Consider the following 17,749-nt stretch of genomic DNA (forward strand, 5'->3'; position numbering starts at 1 on the left):
TCTAAATGATTCGATGAAAATATAGCGAAATGACTCAAGTCCTTTTTTTACAAAAATTTACAAATTGGAAATAAAAATTAATTATCAATTGCAATTGACTTTTTATAGATTTCACTTTAAATATCTGTAGGTCATTTATATAACTGAATTATATTAACAAAAGTAAGATTCACTTTATATACGTTAATTTTTAAAAACTGTAAACATTTTTAAAGCAAATAAGAATATTATTTCAGTATCCTTAAATTATAATGGGAAGTAATTCAATGAAGCTCATCGCTTTCTCATTTTTCAAATTAAAAAAAAAAACGTATGTATTAATGTTTAATTTGCTTTATTCCATTGCCCCACATTTCATATTTTTATTGGGTGCTTGAAATAAAACTATAGCATGAAATTGATTTGAATGTAAGGAAACATCATAGAAATTTAACGGAATCTTTTGAATCAGTTTCTAATATAAAACATTATACCATAGCAGAAAAGTTAATTTTTTATGCAAGATTTGTTTTTTAACTTTAAAACTGAAGAATAAAATGGATATAAAAATGATTTCATTTTCATACCAATTAATTCAGTAAGATTAACGTAGATCTATACTTGTTCAGTTCCGAGAAAGCCTTAATGACTGTCAGAAGACTTTAACAATACATGATATTACACCCATCTCATCCTAATTCCAAAATAAACTTATAGTGCCTCGAATAATTCTAAAGGTGAAAATTCAAGAACATCCCACACCACTCCAATGTAGAGATAATATTCCAAAGTCAGACGAGTCTATGAGATCTCGATCAGAATTGATAGAACTTGGAATGGAAAATTAGATATATAAACTGTTCTATTTTTCCTTCCATATATTTATATCCATATATTATATATTTATATAATTTTGAATGGTTTTTCTGAAAATACTTGTGAAAAAAAATTGTGTAGAGACGGTAAAAAAAAATGAAAAATAGGTTTTAACAAATAATTCTTTGAGGGATACCAGTGTTGCTGGCGTAGATTTCTCATCAATGGTGGTCTAAATTCATAAATTGAAAAATGGAATTAGCTTAGTGATGCTTGGAATTAATTTGTATGCCAAGTGCAGGATTAATCTTCGAAGAAAAACGATCGTATACCTTTTGGCAGTGATACAAAGACCTTTTCTTTATACCAACTTCTCTTTTTGTGTTTAAAAGCTATATTTCGAAATATGAATTTATATGGAAATATGAAAGTGAAAGAATCAAATCTTTGTCTTTTCAGTTTTTTTCTCAAAGCATTGATAATATTTTATAGATGATTTTGCTGTAAACCATTATGGAAATTGTAAATTTTATGTGAATTGAATTGTTGCAAGAATTAAAATTGCTGGTAAAAATATTTTGTGTCTGTTATTTACTGCTATATAACAATTAATATTGTGGAGACACATAAACAATCCCTTAGAGGGTCGATCATTGCACATTTCTGAGGACACATAAACATGCTACATAGCATGATATTTATAGCATCTGCAGAAAGTATCAAGTTAATTTCCAAAGGAATATGTCAACAATGCATTCATCGACCTAATTCTATACGTATTATATTCTTAAGAATGGATCTTTAGGGAGACATACTGAATAATTAGAGTAATTATTAGTTGGCGAAATAGTTTAGCAGTTACCGTAAATTAAATTAGGCGAATTAAATACAAATAACTTGCTTTTTACTATAAACATAAGCATTTATAACCAAACAATACCATTTCCTAATTATTTATTCAAAGTTTTTTTTTTCATTCTATTAAAACTACAAGGCTATTCTAGCTTCCCTAGACTGACATAAAATTATAAAAACTAGCTTAAAAGTTCCTGAAAAATGTATGTAAACTTTAACTCCCATTATTAGTTGATTATTTTCCATATCTTTATTTATTTTTATGTCATTTATATCAATTTGCTCATAACTGAGCTGTTTGTGTATATAAATATCAAATATTGATCAATAAAATCATCACTATCTTTAAAATAGCATTTTTGAAAGTTCTCGAAATGTATCAATTCATGATTTAATAATTATTTTTAGATAAAATGTATTTCTTCTTCTTTTTTTTAATTATTACAAAAATATTTAATCTTACCCTGTGTGAAAAAACATAACAGATATTCTCTTGAGTGTTTTTAGAAACTTTATACAAACTTGTAAACTGTTTTTTAGCCTCGTATTAGAACACATGCGAGGTGCATATAAAAAATAATAAGATTAAAATTTCTATTTTCCTATTATTACCTTTAATTTATTCTACTTCTGGCCCATTTCCCTATTATACTGCTTCTGACGAATTTCACAGATCAAAGTGGTGTTTCAGACCATTTTCTTTCGCATGGCTATCGCGTTTGCTTTCACCGTAACTTCACTCTCAAACTATTCCTTTTAGACATGCTTTCGCCATGGGGAATAAAAGAAGTCACGCGGGGCGAAATTAAGTGGATGAGGTATAAATGCCCTACGATGGCATCCCTTATTTTGCCGAAAACGTCTTGACAGGCACTGCATTAGGGGTTGGGGGTTGTCTTGTTAAATAAACCATGGTTTGTTTTCCCGTACACCAGACTGTTTTCTATGTATATTTGCTTTATCAATTCCTGTAAATTCAGGATCCTATTCTGATATTCACACGACAATTTTCTTAAATAATTTTACTTTCTTTCCCAATATTTTCTTCTGCTGTGAATGGACTTATTTGGTCAGGATGAAAGGCGTCATTAGGGGATTCTATACCTTCTATAAATATTTTTAAATGGTGAAAAACTGTGAAGATATTTTCTCCTTGCCATTTAAAGTTTTTTTCGCACATTATTAGAAGCAATCTTCTCACACCTCAAGAACCTTAAAGATATTACAATCTATTCTCAATATTAAGCCGATGACGTGTTTAACACAAGAAGTGAAGGATGATTTTAAAACAATGAAATTTTTATACCTCTAGTACTAATGTCAGAATCTGTGTCTGCCAGGACATCTTTTACTACAATTCATTTCTTGTTGAGGATATCCCGAAAATACGAGAAATAATATATTAATTTGCAACTCCACCTTGAATTGTTTTTGATACATTTTACTTGCTCGATTCACATTTAATTAAGGTTACAATCAGTCGAGGAATTTTGAGATTGAAATTTGAATAGTTGATGGGGAAATTTCTGCTGTAATTGACATTGAAATCATTAATCTTATTAATCTATTAATAATAGGAAATTTCAGTGCTCATTTAAAAGTAAAATCCAAAAACATTCGAAAACGAAACCAATAAGTGAATCAGCATTAATAGTCCTTTACAGAAGTTATTTTTAAGTCAGATTAACAACAATTGACATAGATTATTTCTATAATTAATTAATGTGGAAAATTTCAAACTGTGTACCAAAACAGTATGTTTTTATAACGAAATTTCCGAAAAATCGTATATTTTATTGAGTAAGTATTTCAAAGGATTATGGTAGAAATGTCAGGAATTTGATAAGAAAATTTAAAATATACAAATATGTAAATTTAATTTATAATTATTAACTTTATTATTTATGAATTTGTTATTTTTTTAGTGGTGCATGTTCGTAAAGGTTCCGGAAAATTTCACTTGGGAAGAAGGCGTAAAGCTTTAGCTCCAGAAAAACAACACTATCACATGAACAGATGGGGTAAGTTAATTGACTCCGTGGCTTCAAGTTTTATAAGTCTCTTTACTTTTTCCATTTGAACGCATTTTTTTTTCCTAAAGTATGCGCAAATACGTCCATCTGATAGAAATTATAAAACATAAATTATAAATTATAGATAAAAACTTTGTTCAACATGCCGATACAAATATAGAATTTAATTTTTTCTAATTTTCTAATGAAGAAAATATTATTGTCAAATAGTTTGCAAGGGTTTCTGTGCGCAAACATATTTTAAGAGAAATACACTTATATTAAACTACATTATTTTGCAGTTAATAGGTTTTTAATTAAATTTTTAATCAAATAAATCAGTATTATTTACAAATGATTAATAATCATTTAAAAAGTATATTTAGTGAATCATGTTTCCTGATGATGGATGCCTTTTAGTGCAATGATTTGGATTACTATGTAAATTCCGTAACAATAATCAGGGTATTAACAAAATTAATAAATTAACTAACAAAGAATACTACTCTTAAAGAAAGAATTAGCTATCTACTAATTTATCGTTTCTTTCGTTATTTACAATCTTTACATTCATATCATTGGTTATTTTTAATATAATTTGGCAAAGTTTCTACAATATCTAACTAATCTTCTAAACACCACCATCAATTTCATTTTTTTCTTCCTTTTACTGATATGACATAATTCTATTGTCATAAGTCAACCAATGCGAGCATTTGGTTAGCTAACCATAAATCAAGATTTCGTAAATCTTCATTCATTTAATGCGCATCTTCGGGTGTAATATATTTGAAACATGAAATACTGAAATGAACAAAAGTATGATGTGGCTTCACTTACAAAAAAAGGACTTCAGGACATTTCGAATTTTTATTCATAAAAGGACATGAATAAAAATGCTTTTAAGTAAGCATTTTTTTTTTTTTTTTTTAATGTTAGACAAAGGTTAGATGAATAGTGTCGTTTTCAAAACCCTTGTCGACGTATCTGATGTTATACTGATTGTTTATTATTATTAATCTGAAAAAAAATTCAAATTCAACAGAAATACTATCATTACTATACAATTGAAAATTAACATCCAAATATGCTTATCTATAAAATAAGTGCGTGCTTTCACATGACTTACCTGATCGAGTGTTTAGCATTTGTAAACACTCACTAAAAAAATTAAAAATTGTGTTGTTTGGCATTGAAATGCTATGCATTTCACAATAATTTTACTCACATCATATAGAAACCAGCATTTTCTGTGAAACGATGTTAGATTTTGACTTTTTTAAATTTCGATTCTTATCATCAAGCATGATAGTTCTTGAGCAAATAGCAGCGAAAACTGATTTGTATTTTCAAACTCTAAAATAGAAGTAAATTTATGTTCTGAATTTTGTTTTCGCAAAATGTTTATTGCTTTCTTCACTTTTATAATATATGTCAGATATATAGGGAAGAAAATGCATTTAATATTGAATTGTCAGTTTAGAAAACATGGCATTCTTTTGTCTTTCATTTTTTTTAATTAAATACGCACTTATCTAAATAAAACACAGAGAAGAAGAACATACTTACTAGCTATATATATAAAAAAAAATGTGGGCTTTGGTACTTCACAGGTCAGACTTTACTAGCTAGAGGCACCACATTTCACCCACATATAATTTAGAGGTTTCGAATGTGCATCTCGAGACGATATTTTTAATACTTTATTTAATTAAAAATTAAGTGAAATTCTGGAATCTCTCCGAGTTAATTTTCAAAAATATTATAATATTACTTGTTATTTCTTCGTAATAAAACATTGAACAAAATTAATTGAGCTATGATTACAAAAAAGGATAATCGCCTTTTAACATGAATTTTCTTAAATCATGTACACTTAAGCTCCCATTTCATGATCTGGTTTATCTATTCACCATATTCTGCCAATCCATTGATGTTCAAGGAAAACGTTTGCAATGTAACAGAATATATCGGCCTTTACTAATTGTTACCTATGCCATAGTCTCTTCTCTGACTCTGGTGAAAGTAGCACTTACCTAGCTGCAAGGCTTTTAAAGTCAACGTTCTTAGCGGTACCTTTAACTCGAGAAATGCCGTTTCAGCACATTTCTAATAAGACGCCAAGTCGCATGTCCCGAGCTCAGGTATAGTTTGCTACGTGACTCGCGCCTAACTAGGACTATGCCGGATGGTCCGGTCAGATGAAAGGCAGAGGCCGACTTTGCAATTAGAGAGACAGGTTAGATCAGAGAAATAGTTTCACAATCACCGCGAAAGCAAATTATGAAGGCAGGGGGGGGGAGGGGAGTCGAAAGCGAAAGGGGGTTGGCAAGGAGGGGAGGAAGAGAATGGGGTTGAGTAAGTACACTGGGAGACTAACTTCAGTAACACTCACGCCACCCACTTGCTTCCGGTACGCGGGAATGGATCTACGTAATACGGGTCGGATTCAATCAGGAAGGATTGCTTAGAGGAGAGCTATGTTGGCGATTTGATTTATGCGTACTTGCCCACAATTTTGCGAAATTGCCCCTTAGCTTAATAGTGAATTTTCACTTATGCAACTGTGGGAGTTTGGTGGATATTCATCGGGATGAATGTTAACGATATTGTAGCCCACAGACTCGCGAATTAGATATTTTGTAACGGATTATATAATCCGTTTTACAAGGATGAATATGAAACATATTTACATTACAAATGAATAATGCAATTAATTTGAACAATTCTATGATTGATTTGTAGATAATTCTATTAAAAAAGAAATATCCCTTGTCCGAACAAAGTGCATTTAAATCTAATTAGAATCAATAATAATTCATTTTTTATTGGAATTTTTTTAGATTTTATATATACATTTTTTATAATGATGGCATTTTTATTTATTTTTTTCTTTTTTAATGCTTATGAATTTATCTTTTTAATATCATGCACTTAATAGCAAATTTCTTAATGAAAGTATTAAGTAACAGATAAATAATTGGAATCACAGTAACTACATTTGTTTGCTTAATTCAATTACATATTATATACATTTGTATTATTATCCAACCACTATTTAATTATTTACATAATTCAATAATAATTTTATTTTTTAAAAGATCTGTAGTTTTTTTTTTTTTTTTTTTTTTTTACTTATTAATACTGTTTCCATTTAGATTATGTGTCATCATTTAAAGCGTACGTCTTTCATTTCACCAAATGTAGTTTGAATTTAGTTGTATCTGCAAAAACAACCATGAAAAAAATAAAGGAGAAATTTTAATTATCCTTTAAAATTAGAAATTTGTGAAGAATGTACCGAAAAATCACAATTTCATTTTTTTTTATTTTTTTAAAAGATTTTTATTATTGTTTGTTAAATTATGAATTTAATTATGGATAAATTATGGATAACACTGTATCATTGATAAAAGCACTGTATCGAATTCCATAAAATAAAATTAATTTAATAAATACTTATTTTATCTCATGGAATCCTTTCCTTTTTTAAATTTTAAACTTCAAAACATTTTTCTTTCAAATTTCTTAAAGATGTTTGTAAACATATTAGCAAATGTAAATTTGGTTTGTAAGCGAACTTGTTTGTAAGAATATTGTCATACTCAGAAAAAAAAATCAAAAATTCAAATATATGTGTTGCCCACTTGTTTTTAAAAAAGTAATTTTTAATTTTCCAAAATCGCTTTTCTGTAAAAGAATTTTTGATAACATTAAATCCTAAGAACAATGCATATTAATTTATACTAGAGAAAGATTTAATTACCGTTAAAAATTTAAATAAGAGTAAACAATTTAAATTTAAGAATATGTGGATTTCGCTCGAATTTTCCTTTAACATAAATAAAAAAGATTATTGATCTAAGTTGAAATATTGCCTGCCAAATAGTTGACCTTTTTAAGAATAAGTTTCCGAATAATGTTTCCGATAATTTTGATTTTAGAAGGAAAGTACATATTTACATCGTAAACAAGTTTCAGAAAAAAAATGATGAATATGAGTGTTTTGTTACTATCTAGGGAATTATAATAATAATTAATAATTCAAGGTTCAAAACACTGCAGTATCGTGGCAGTAAAATCAAGAGATTTTTGAGACCAGAAATTTAGATATTAGCAAAAAATACTATTTTAAAATTCAATTTATTTTTTTCGAAATGTAATTTTATAAAACTAAAGAAATATGTATAATGAAACATGATTGTAAAAATAAACATGTTTCAAAACTGATATGAACTGTTGTTTTCTTAATGCCTTTATTAAAAAAATGTGTCATTAAAATAATTTTATGAAAGCAAGTATAAATGGGAAATGCTGACTAAGGAAACTAATTCTTTACAGCTCGAGATTTAGTATACTTATTGAATCTTTCGCTTATTTTTCAGTATCTACAGAACTTTGGAATTAATCATCAGTATGATTTTGAATGTAACTGATTTAAATGTATTTTTGTCGCAGCATTTTAATTTATAATCCAAACATTATTTCATAAAAATTTTAAAAAATATTATGCAATATTCCACTATTAAAAAGTACCTTTAAAAAAACATTTTTCAAATCAATAATAAATGAAAGCAATTAAATTTAAAACGTTTTACTTTCAAAAGTATTTAACTTTAAGTAATTTATATTCGTAATTTTAATCACTAACCTATTTAAAAACGAATAAATATGTTATTAAATTTAATCCGCACATCTGTAATATCTGTAAAAACCGGTGATACATATGTATAAAATGTAACTTCCCTTGGAAGTATGCATTTTATTTTTGAAAATTTTGTTTATCTATTAATTTGTATAGATTACATCTTATCAATTCAGCTATTATTAAATTTTATATATAAGAAATTTGATCTTTTCGAATTACAAGTTTACTCGTAGAGCTTCCTATAATGTTAAAATAAAAAAAATACAGATATTTAATAAAATATTAGAATTTTTTTTTTTTTTTTTTTTTTTTAGTTTTGGTTTTCTCAATATTTTCAGTTATTTCATTTAACTAATTTTTTTTTATATAAAAACGAATTTTTTTTGACAAAAATTAGTATACAACATTTTATAAAGTCTTTCTCACTCTTCTACAGAATTAGAGTTAGAACTCCAAAAATGAATAATAACATGAATGACTTGAGAATAATTTTAGAAACTTTTTTTTCTTTCAATACATATGTTATGTTTTCTTTTTATGATATTTAACTATATTCAGGATATAATTTGAAAATGATTAAAAGTTTGGCTTACATCAATATTTGTCTATCTAACTTTCTCGCTCTCTCTTTATATTTAAGATATTTTCTTTCTTTATTCTATCATAATGAATATTAGTATTTAGTTTAAATAATTTTTATGATGCGAACTATCAATTAAGTCCTCATTTTTTTATCTTTTTCTTACTTCATGAAATTTAAAAATTCTTTTTTCATTAATTTTTAAAGTTAAATTGCAAGTTTTATTGAATTTATTGAGAAAAATTAATTTTTCGGTTTCTGCAATTTAGAATTTAATTTTTTTTCTAAGGATTGGTTTCTTCTATAAATTTGTCGTTGGGTACGGATTGGTACAACTCATTTGTTAGAAAATTATGTAAGAATTGGGAAAATATCCTACCTCTTGAACATATTTGACTCTGCCTTAATCACTTAATTGTTTCCTTTTCTTCACTATCATATTTATTATGTATAGTTTATATCTTGATTGATTGATTGCTGCTATTGAAAATAGCCATATTAAAATATTTTCTTCCTTCAGATCATCGATTACTCTAAATCCCCTTTAGGAAAACACAATAAACATAACTCCGATTTACTTATAAAGGTTTAATTCGAATATTGCGAATATCCAATAAAATTATAGATAATTGTGACTTGCCCATTCCGAACCAAGGGCATATAAAAAATTTGAATAATTGGAACACCGCGACAGCGTATAGTTCAGTCCCATTTACCAACATCTTCTACGGCGTAATTGTTCCAGTAGAAGGCACGTTTCGTCGTCTATAAGGGATAGTAAATCAAACTTTCTGTAACCGCCAGGATGGAGATAACCAACCACCATATTGGAAGCTTCTCATCCCCTTGTATGAGGTACTCACCTATAGGATAACATTATGAATGAATTAAAAAAAAAAAAAAAAAAAAAAAAAAAAAAAAAAAACGAAATTAAATTTTACTCATAAAGTGCATGAAAAAAAAAGAATTAAAACCCAGACTTTTCTGAGAATTTAAAATAAAACTCATTTTAAACCAACTTAAATTCGTGATGATTATCTAAATGTCTTCATGTCTAGGAGAGCAACAAGCTATGAATTAATTTTCCTTCAACATATTTTTTCTTCCGATATTGATGTCGTTTCGTTGTGCAAGCAATTACTGGTTTTCCAGCCATCTCACGTTTAGCCGGATATTCTTTTATCCAAGACGACAAGGATGCTTTAATCTTTTAAATTAAGCAAACGTTAAGCATACGTAGTGCTTTTTTTTTTTTTTACCTCCGTGGACGACTTAAAAAAGATTTTCTGCCAGAGAAAGGAAACAGTTTTAAAGACTAAAATATTCATTCGTGTGCATTATTCATAGTGTCATATCCACCATTTAATTTAACGTTGCCATTTGCCAGAAGTAAATAACAAAAAAAAAAGCGCAAACGCCTTCCGTAGACTCAATAAAATATTCACAACATCGTGTTCTTGTATTCATTCAACCCCAGGCGAGAGCAGTTCTGTTGAATTTCGCGAAAAATTTTTATTTTTCAATTTTCGATATGATTTTTTGCTATTTTTCTTTTTTCACATTCTCCGCGAAAAAAGAATTTGCGTGCTCTCGTTCACCGAAACCTGATAATTTCGTTACTGCTCCCAGTTCCAAGCAAACAAATAAAATAAATACAAAATGCATTGCATAAAATGGGAGCTTAAAACGCTTCCGCTTTTTTTTCGTTGTTTTTGTTTATTAAGAAAATACCTTTTTGTTTGCTTATTAAATTCTATTCAAAAATTTTTATGCCACATAAATAATAAATATAAATATATCGATCCCTTTTACGATAAAGAGATCACCGCCCTGGGAGTATAAGCTGTGCTTGAAGCGTTCAAATTGTTCGTCTTTTCTAAAGCAACTTTAAAAGATGATCGTAAAAAAGTCAGTCATAAGCACAGAATGATAAGAAATAAATCACTTTTATTGACACTTGAAAACAATCGTATTATTTTTAAATTGAATGTTAAATTTGTTTTGATATCTGCTTAAAAATGAATAAACGTTTAAAAAGGTTGATTGCTTGTGACAACTTAACTTGAATACGAAATTAGAGTCAGAATATTAAATTGTTCTATTGATATTGATCATTTATTGATATAAAAATCCATTTCCATTTGATAATTTTGTTTTAATATAAATTTGATATAAAATTCATTTGATAATTTTGTTTAAGGGACCAACATGCATAAGATATAGGCAATGTGCATTTTGTATGATATTGATTACTAAAATAAATAAGAAGCAATAAAATCAAAAGTTTTGGAGGAAATTTAAATAAAATTATTTGCAATCAAAATGTTGCCTGGTTCTTCAGAATTAAAATTTTCTGTTAAGCAAAAAATGGTATTTAAATCTGGTAGTTATAATTAATTTATATTATCATCTGATTAGTCATATAATATCTTTGCCTTCGGTGAAGATATAGCAAATGATGTAATATTAGATCATTATTATATTGGAAATGACCAATAGCAAATGTCCTAAGTAAATCATAATCACATGAAATTATACTGCAGAGACATTATACGAAATATCATGCTAAAATGTGACTATAATAACATTCTAAATAAAATTTGTTGATGAGACTTATTCACCAATACATTATTTAAATTCAAATACAGTCTTCTTTATAATTATTCTTTTATTTTTTCTCCTTCCAATATCTTATCTGAAGTAATGAACGTCGTTTGGAGAAATCAAATCATTGAAAGACAAATTTGTATGGTATATAATTTTATTTCATTATACTTTCACAAGATTAACTGAATGAGAAACTTAAGTTTACGAAAGCAAGCATTCAGAAATACATTTTCCGTCAAGCTTTAGTACCACAGACAGTAAATGGTAAGCTATATGAAAAAAAAAAAAAAACATATGCGCTTTAATGATATTTTTTTTTCACTTCATATAGATTGAATCCATTTAAATCACGCTTGATATAAAAAGCAAGTTTACGAAAGCAAGCATTCAGAAATATCTTACCACAGACAGCGACAGCGAATGGCACGCTATATGAAAAAAAAAAGCGCTTTAAAGATATTTCTTTCATTTAATATAGATTAAATCTTTTTACATCATGCTTGATATAATGTATATACAATCAACTTCGGCATCATTTTACATTCTGCATCATTCTTTGGTTTCTGGGCATGGACTCAACAAAAATCTGAAGCAATGTGCATATTTATTTATTCTTCCTTATTTTTCTTTCTTTTTTTCATTTATTTATATTTTGTCCTCTTTCCTTTAAAACTTTATTGTTTCATTTTTATTTTTTTCTAGTTTTTTTTTGTAAGTTTAAATTATCCATCTTTGGTAAATTTATTAATTTACTAATTATATTCAAATGATACTGTTACCGTGTACTATTATGTACGCTCTACTTCTTGAATCATTCAGACTTCCGCCATGATTTATTTGTATGCACATATTTTTTAAATTTTTGTTTTGGCTTTTTATTTACATAACTTTGGCAGTCTTCAGTTTCCTCTGTACCCAGCAAATATGTGTTTAACGCTTTTTGAATAGCTAATTATGTGACAACTATTTAAATTCTATTAAAATATAATTATGAGCTCTTTACAGGTGTAACGCCACTTTTGTTACAACCACATTTTTTACCGGTATAACGCCACCTAATCATCATAAGAATACATTAGAATAGTGTGTCTACACGACCCTAGTTACTAAGGGATATAATAGAACATCCTAACTTTGACACTGAGATGGTGGGAACTCAGGCCTTGAGAATTTTGACTACAATTCCGCATGAACTCCAAAATTTTACTTTAAACCATACAAAAATGAGAAAAATGTCAAGCACGATACATTTAAAATATTAATAGATAAATAAGTGCAAACAAAGCTCAACAAACATCAATTTAACTTCACAAAATAAATTTCACTCATTTCATTTCATGAGCTTTCTGTATTCTTACTAAAGGAATGGTATTGTATTTTTCCGGAATTAGCATGTCCTGTCTCGGGAATAAGATGGAACTTAGTCTAGAATCAGAAGAATGAACAGAATACCATCCACAGCGGTATCAGGAAGACTCATTGCAGTAATCAGATAATATGGAATACTCTAAAAAATCCCCTTTTATTAAATTACTCTTTGTACCTTCCATTTGAAAAAGCAATATTTCAGGATATAACTCTACATTGGCAAACTGATTTGTTCCAGTCAATACTATCAGGGGCAGCCAAAAACATTGCATCAATAAAAGAATGTTAGATTTGATCGTAATTTCGATTCAACTGCCAGACCTCTTTTTTCTTCAAAATCAATAGCTGCTATTTAAAGCATCAGTCATAAACCTAAGTCCCGGAACCTCATAGCCCCAAATGTTCCACTAATTGCGGGAGATTCAATTTTACGGTAATCTTATACCTACTCTGGAGTATCCTAGTGAAAGGGCTGAGCACAGGTAACGGGCGTTCATTAATGTTTGCGTTCGACGGCATCTCCGGTAACATCCGGTAATCTAATACGGTATTAGTCGGATGAATATTGATCCCGTACTTTGGGTTTGGTTTGTGCAGTGGCATTAAACCCCTCTCTGTCTCATTTACGGGCGCGCCGGCTGCTATTCCTGGACCTCCAGCGTTACGCGTGCCGAGGAGAGATTTGTTTAGGTTAATAAAAAACTTCCCTTTTTTTTATATTTTGTCTCTGATAGAAAATTACGTAATTCGTGGAAGAAGACACAAAATGAAGTAATTGCGGCGGAGTTTCAGCATATTCTTTAAAGAATATTCGATTCATTAAATCGCATGTCGTAGAGGATGCAAGGAGTTTTTTTTTTCTGGTAGTATTACAGATAATTATGGTTTATTTAATATCATTTTTATGCATATATTTGAAGTTCATTATATTTTTTTTCAGTACACTTTCAAGGGAAAACACATTTTTCAATGACTTTTCCAGTTTATTTTTTAAAAATTTTATTACATGCCCTCACACACACACATTATATATATATATATATATATATATATATATATATTATTTAAGAATATTTAATTAATTAAATATCTATAAATAATAATTTAAATTAATAAAAAATATAATAAAGCTATTTCCACTTAGCTTGGTTTTTGCATTTCCTCGGAAAAACGTTTTCTTTTTTTTTTTTTTAACATGCACGTATTTTTTTATTATTTTAAATGTTTGACAGTCTTTCTGTTTATTGTGATGCGCAGTTTTTCAGTTTACTCCAAAATATTTAACTTTAATTTGAAACAGGAACCGATTCATCTCTAATTTCGGCATTGACTTGTTGAATTGAGGTATGCAAATAAAATATGAAAAGCTGCATACTGAATAAAAGTATATATGCAGAACTATCATGTTTCTGATTTTTTATGCCACAGAGAATTTAAGTTTAAACATTGAAACGAACAATTGTCGTCCACAGCAAGAAAACAAAACTTTCAAACTTAAGGAAAGATAAAATTAGCAGTGAGTAAAAACATGAAAACTTAAAATAATACTAAATCTCAGAACTTAATTTGGAATTTAAATCTTATTTAAAACTTCCACAAATGTAAAGTTAAAAAAAATCAATGATTTTATTAAAATCATACTATTTAAAATAACCCATCAATACCCAAAATATAAGCTGAATTTTTATACCTTAATCAATCAAATGAGAAAAAGCAATATATTAATATAGTTTATAAGATTTTTTTTTGTAACAAGGTAACATATAGTTTTAAATTATGCTGAAAAAATGAGAAAGATGTAATTTTTTTAATTTTTTGATTATGCAAAATTTATCGATTCGCAATGATATTTTCGAAGCTTATAACCAAAAATTTCAAAACTTTGATTAATTCATTATATGATAAACTTTTAATAAAGTAAATTTTAAAAATACATTCTGAGAAGCACATTTCTGTCTTCCAAATTCATCTTTTTTTTTTTCCAAATTTAATTATCTTGTCCCAAATTTAGCTCTGAGTTTAATTATCTGACCTATAGATCCCATATGACTGGCGCAGTATGGCCTTACATGGCCCTTGTACCAATAAGCTTTTTATACCTACCTACCTACCTGACCTATATATCGCTAGCTTCACACATATTCATTCTTCTCGATTATTAAAATATTAGAGTGATTTTGTAAATTTCATTGAGACTAGAAACAGTTTTTATTAGTTAAATAAATGATATTGGAAATGTCTTTTTTGTCGAATGGTCATTTCTAAGGTTCTGTTTTCTGTGCAAATATACAAATTTTGCTTTGCAATCATAAATAAGAATTTTATTTTGAACAGCTGGAATTATAGGCTTCAAGGATAAATATTATGAAATTGACTATTACTAAACAGTTATATAAAAGAAAGAAGCTTCACCACATTAATAATATTCAGGTTAATAAGTCTCCTTCTCATGGCTGAATAAGGAGTAACCGTATAACAGTAGCAAGAACCATGACCATTTTCTAATCCTGCTGAGAATATGTAAAAATGTATGCGTAAATTAGTGAATGACGACTTTTCTTTTAGCTTCAAATATGAAACACGCGCATCTATCTATACTTATAATAAAGCTCAATGTGTGTGTGTGTGTGTGTGTGTGGTGTGTGTGTGTGTGTGTGGTGTGTGTGTGTGTGTGTGTGTGTGTGTGTGTGTGTGTGTGTGTGTGTGTGTGTGTGTGTGTGTGTGTGTGTGTGTGTGTGTGTGTGTGTGTGTGTGTGTGTGTTGGCGCTCTACAGGCCAGGTCATTTGACATACAGCTATCAAATTTGGTACATGTATACCTTAGAGGTCGGGAAGGTGCACCTGGGGTCCCTTTTTTGAAATTTTAATTAGAATTTTAATTATTAATTAAAAACTAGCTTTCCCACCAAAAAATCTTCCCTTCTCCCCACCTCCAACTTTTCCGCCAAAAAAATCTTCCATTTTCCCTAACGCCAAATGAGTAAGGTTTTAGTTTGTTTTTTTTTCTCCCAACAGTAATAAGGCTAGGGTTAACATTTTTCGGCGGATTATTTCAAACGATTCTGTTTATTTTCATAATGTTTTATTAATTTAAAATTAAACATTGTTAATTAATCCATGTTTCAGATTCATTTTGAATTAAAATAACACAGAATAAAGGAAATTAAAAATGTATAATCTGCATAGCGTTACCCCAACTGGCGTAGAAAAATTCACGCATTTGCGTTAACGTAACTGGCGAAGAAAATTCCCGCATGCGCACTCTGTTCTGATTGTTGACATGACAACCAACGGATGATTTAAATTATTTTTAGGTTAGTTGCATGCTTTTGTAAGTAAATTGTATTTATGTTAGTTATATATTTTTTGTATATGCTTATAGTTTTTACATCGTTTTTTAAGTAGTTTTTTTAACCTGTTTTCGACCGATTGTTTTAAACGATTCATTTTAATTTCTTAGTGTTTGATGCATTTAAAATGAAACATTGTTAATGAATCGATCTGTTCATGATGAATCTGAGAAATTTTTGTTGACAAATTCTTGAGATATTACATAAATTAAGGAAGATATTCTTTAGTGCCCATAAAGTTTAAACGCTCAGTGACTCTATTATCAGTAATCATATTATTAAAAAAAATGCTTTGTTTCAGTAAAAAATATTATTATATTAATTGCAGATTAATCATTTACACTTTAATTTAAAGCATAATTTCTACGAGGGGTAACAAAAAATTAGATAGATACATATCACACTATGACTGAAGGTCTTTATAATATTATGAGTGATTTATATGACTATCAAAATTTGAAGTTTTAAAATATTTTGCTGAATAATCTATAAAAGTTGGAATTGCGTAAAATATTTAATGGTACGACCGGAGTCTAACCCCCTGCTTGGCGAAATTTTTAAAAATCGCCAACAACGGCCTTGCGAAATGTTCAAAAGACAAAGGAGCAGATGTTCAATTATAGTGCATAATAAAGATTGCCAGCTTTGGCGCGTTATCGTAAACTTGGCGAAGAAGGGGGTTATACTCCGGTTAAACCTATTTAATTATTAAAATTTAAACGAACATTAAAGTTGGCGAACCGGCTGGTCGCCAAAGGCGGCTAGTACTTATATAAAGCTCAATGTGTGTGTGTGTGTTGGCGCTCTACAGGCCAGACCGTTTGATCTACAGCTACCAAATTTGGTACACGTATACCTTAGAGGTCAGGAATGTGCACCTGGGGTCCCTTCTTTTGAATTTTTAATTAGAATTTTCCCCACCACCAAATGAGTAAATCTTCAGGTTTTTTTCCCAACAGTAATGAGGTTAGGCTTAACATTTTTCGGCTGATTATTTCAAACGATTCTGTTTATTTTCTTAATGTTTTATGCATTTAAAATTAAACATTGTTAATTAATCGATCTTTCAGATTCATTCTGAAGTACTTTTGAATTAAAATAAAGAAGAATAAAGGAAATTAAAAATTTCTAATCCGCATAGCCTTACCCCAACTGGCGTAGTAAAATTCGCGCATTTGCGTTACCGTAACTGATGTTGAAAATCTACGCATGCGCACTGTTCTGATTGCTGACAACTATTATCAACTAATTATTTAAATTATATTTAGGTTAGTTGTATGCTTTTTTATGGAGAGGTGTTATGTATGCTTTTGTAATTAAAATGTATTTATGTTAGTTATATATTTTTTGTATATGCTTATAGTTTTAAGTACATCGCTTTTTCAGTAGTTTTTTAAACCTTTTCAACCGATTATTTTAAATGATTCGTTTTATTTTCTTACTGTTTGATGCATTTAAAAGTAAACATTGTTTATTAATCGATCTGCTCATGATGATCCTGAGAAAATTTTGTTGACAAATTCTTGAGATATTA

The 17,749-nt window shown here is 28.5% G+C and overlaps 1 protein-coding gene across 1 annotated transcript in view; it reads left to right on the forward strand.

Annotated features, from left to right (window-relative positions):
- Positions 1-17,749, forward strand: part of LOC129969386 (limbic system-associated membrane protein-like) — a 240,595-nt gene that overhangs the window by 73,328 nt on the left and 149,518 nt on the right. The window contains exon 2 of the mRNA XM_056083947.1: positions 3,576-3,671. Coding sequence (XP_055939922.1) covers positions 3,576-3,671 — 96 coding nt within the window. The remainder of the gene's footprint in view (positions 1-3,575; positions 3,672-17,749) is intronic.

This window comes from Argiope bruennichi, chromosome 5, assembly GCF_947563725.1.
Source record: "Argiope bruennichi chromosome 5, qqArgBrue1.1, whole genome shotgun sequence".
Taxonomy (NCBI): Eukaryota; Metazoa; Arthropoda; class Arachnida; order Araneae; family Araneidae; genus Argiope; species Argiope bruennichi.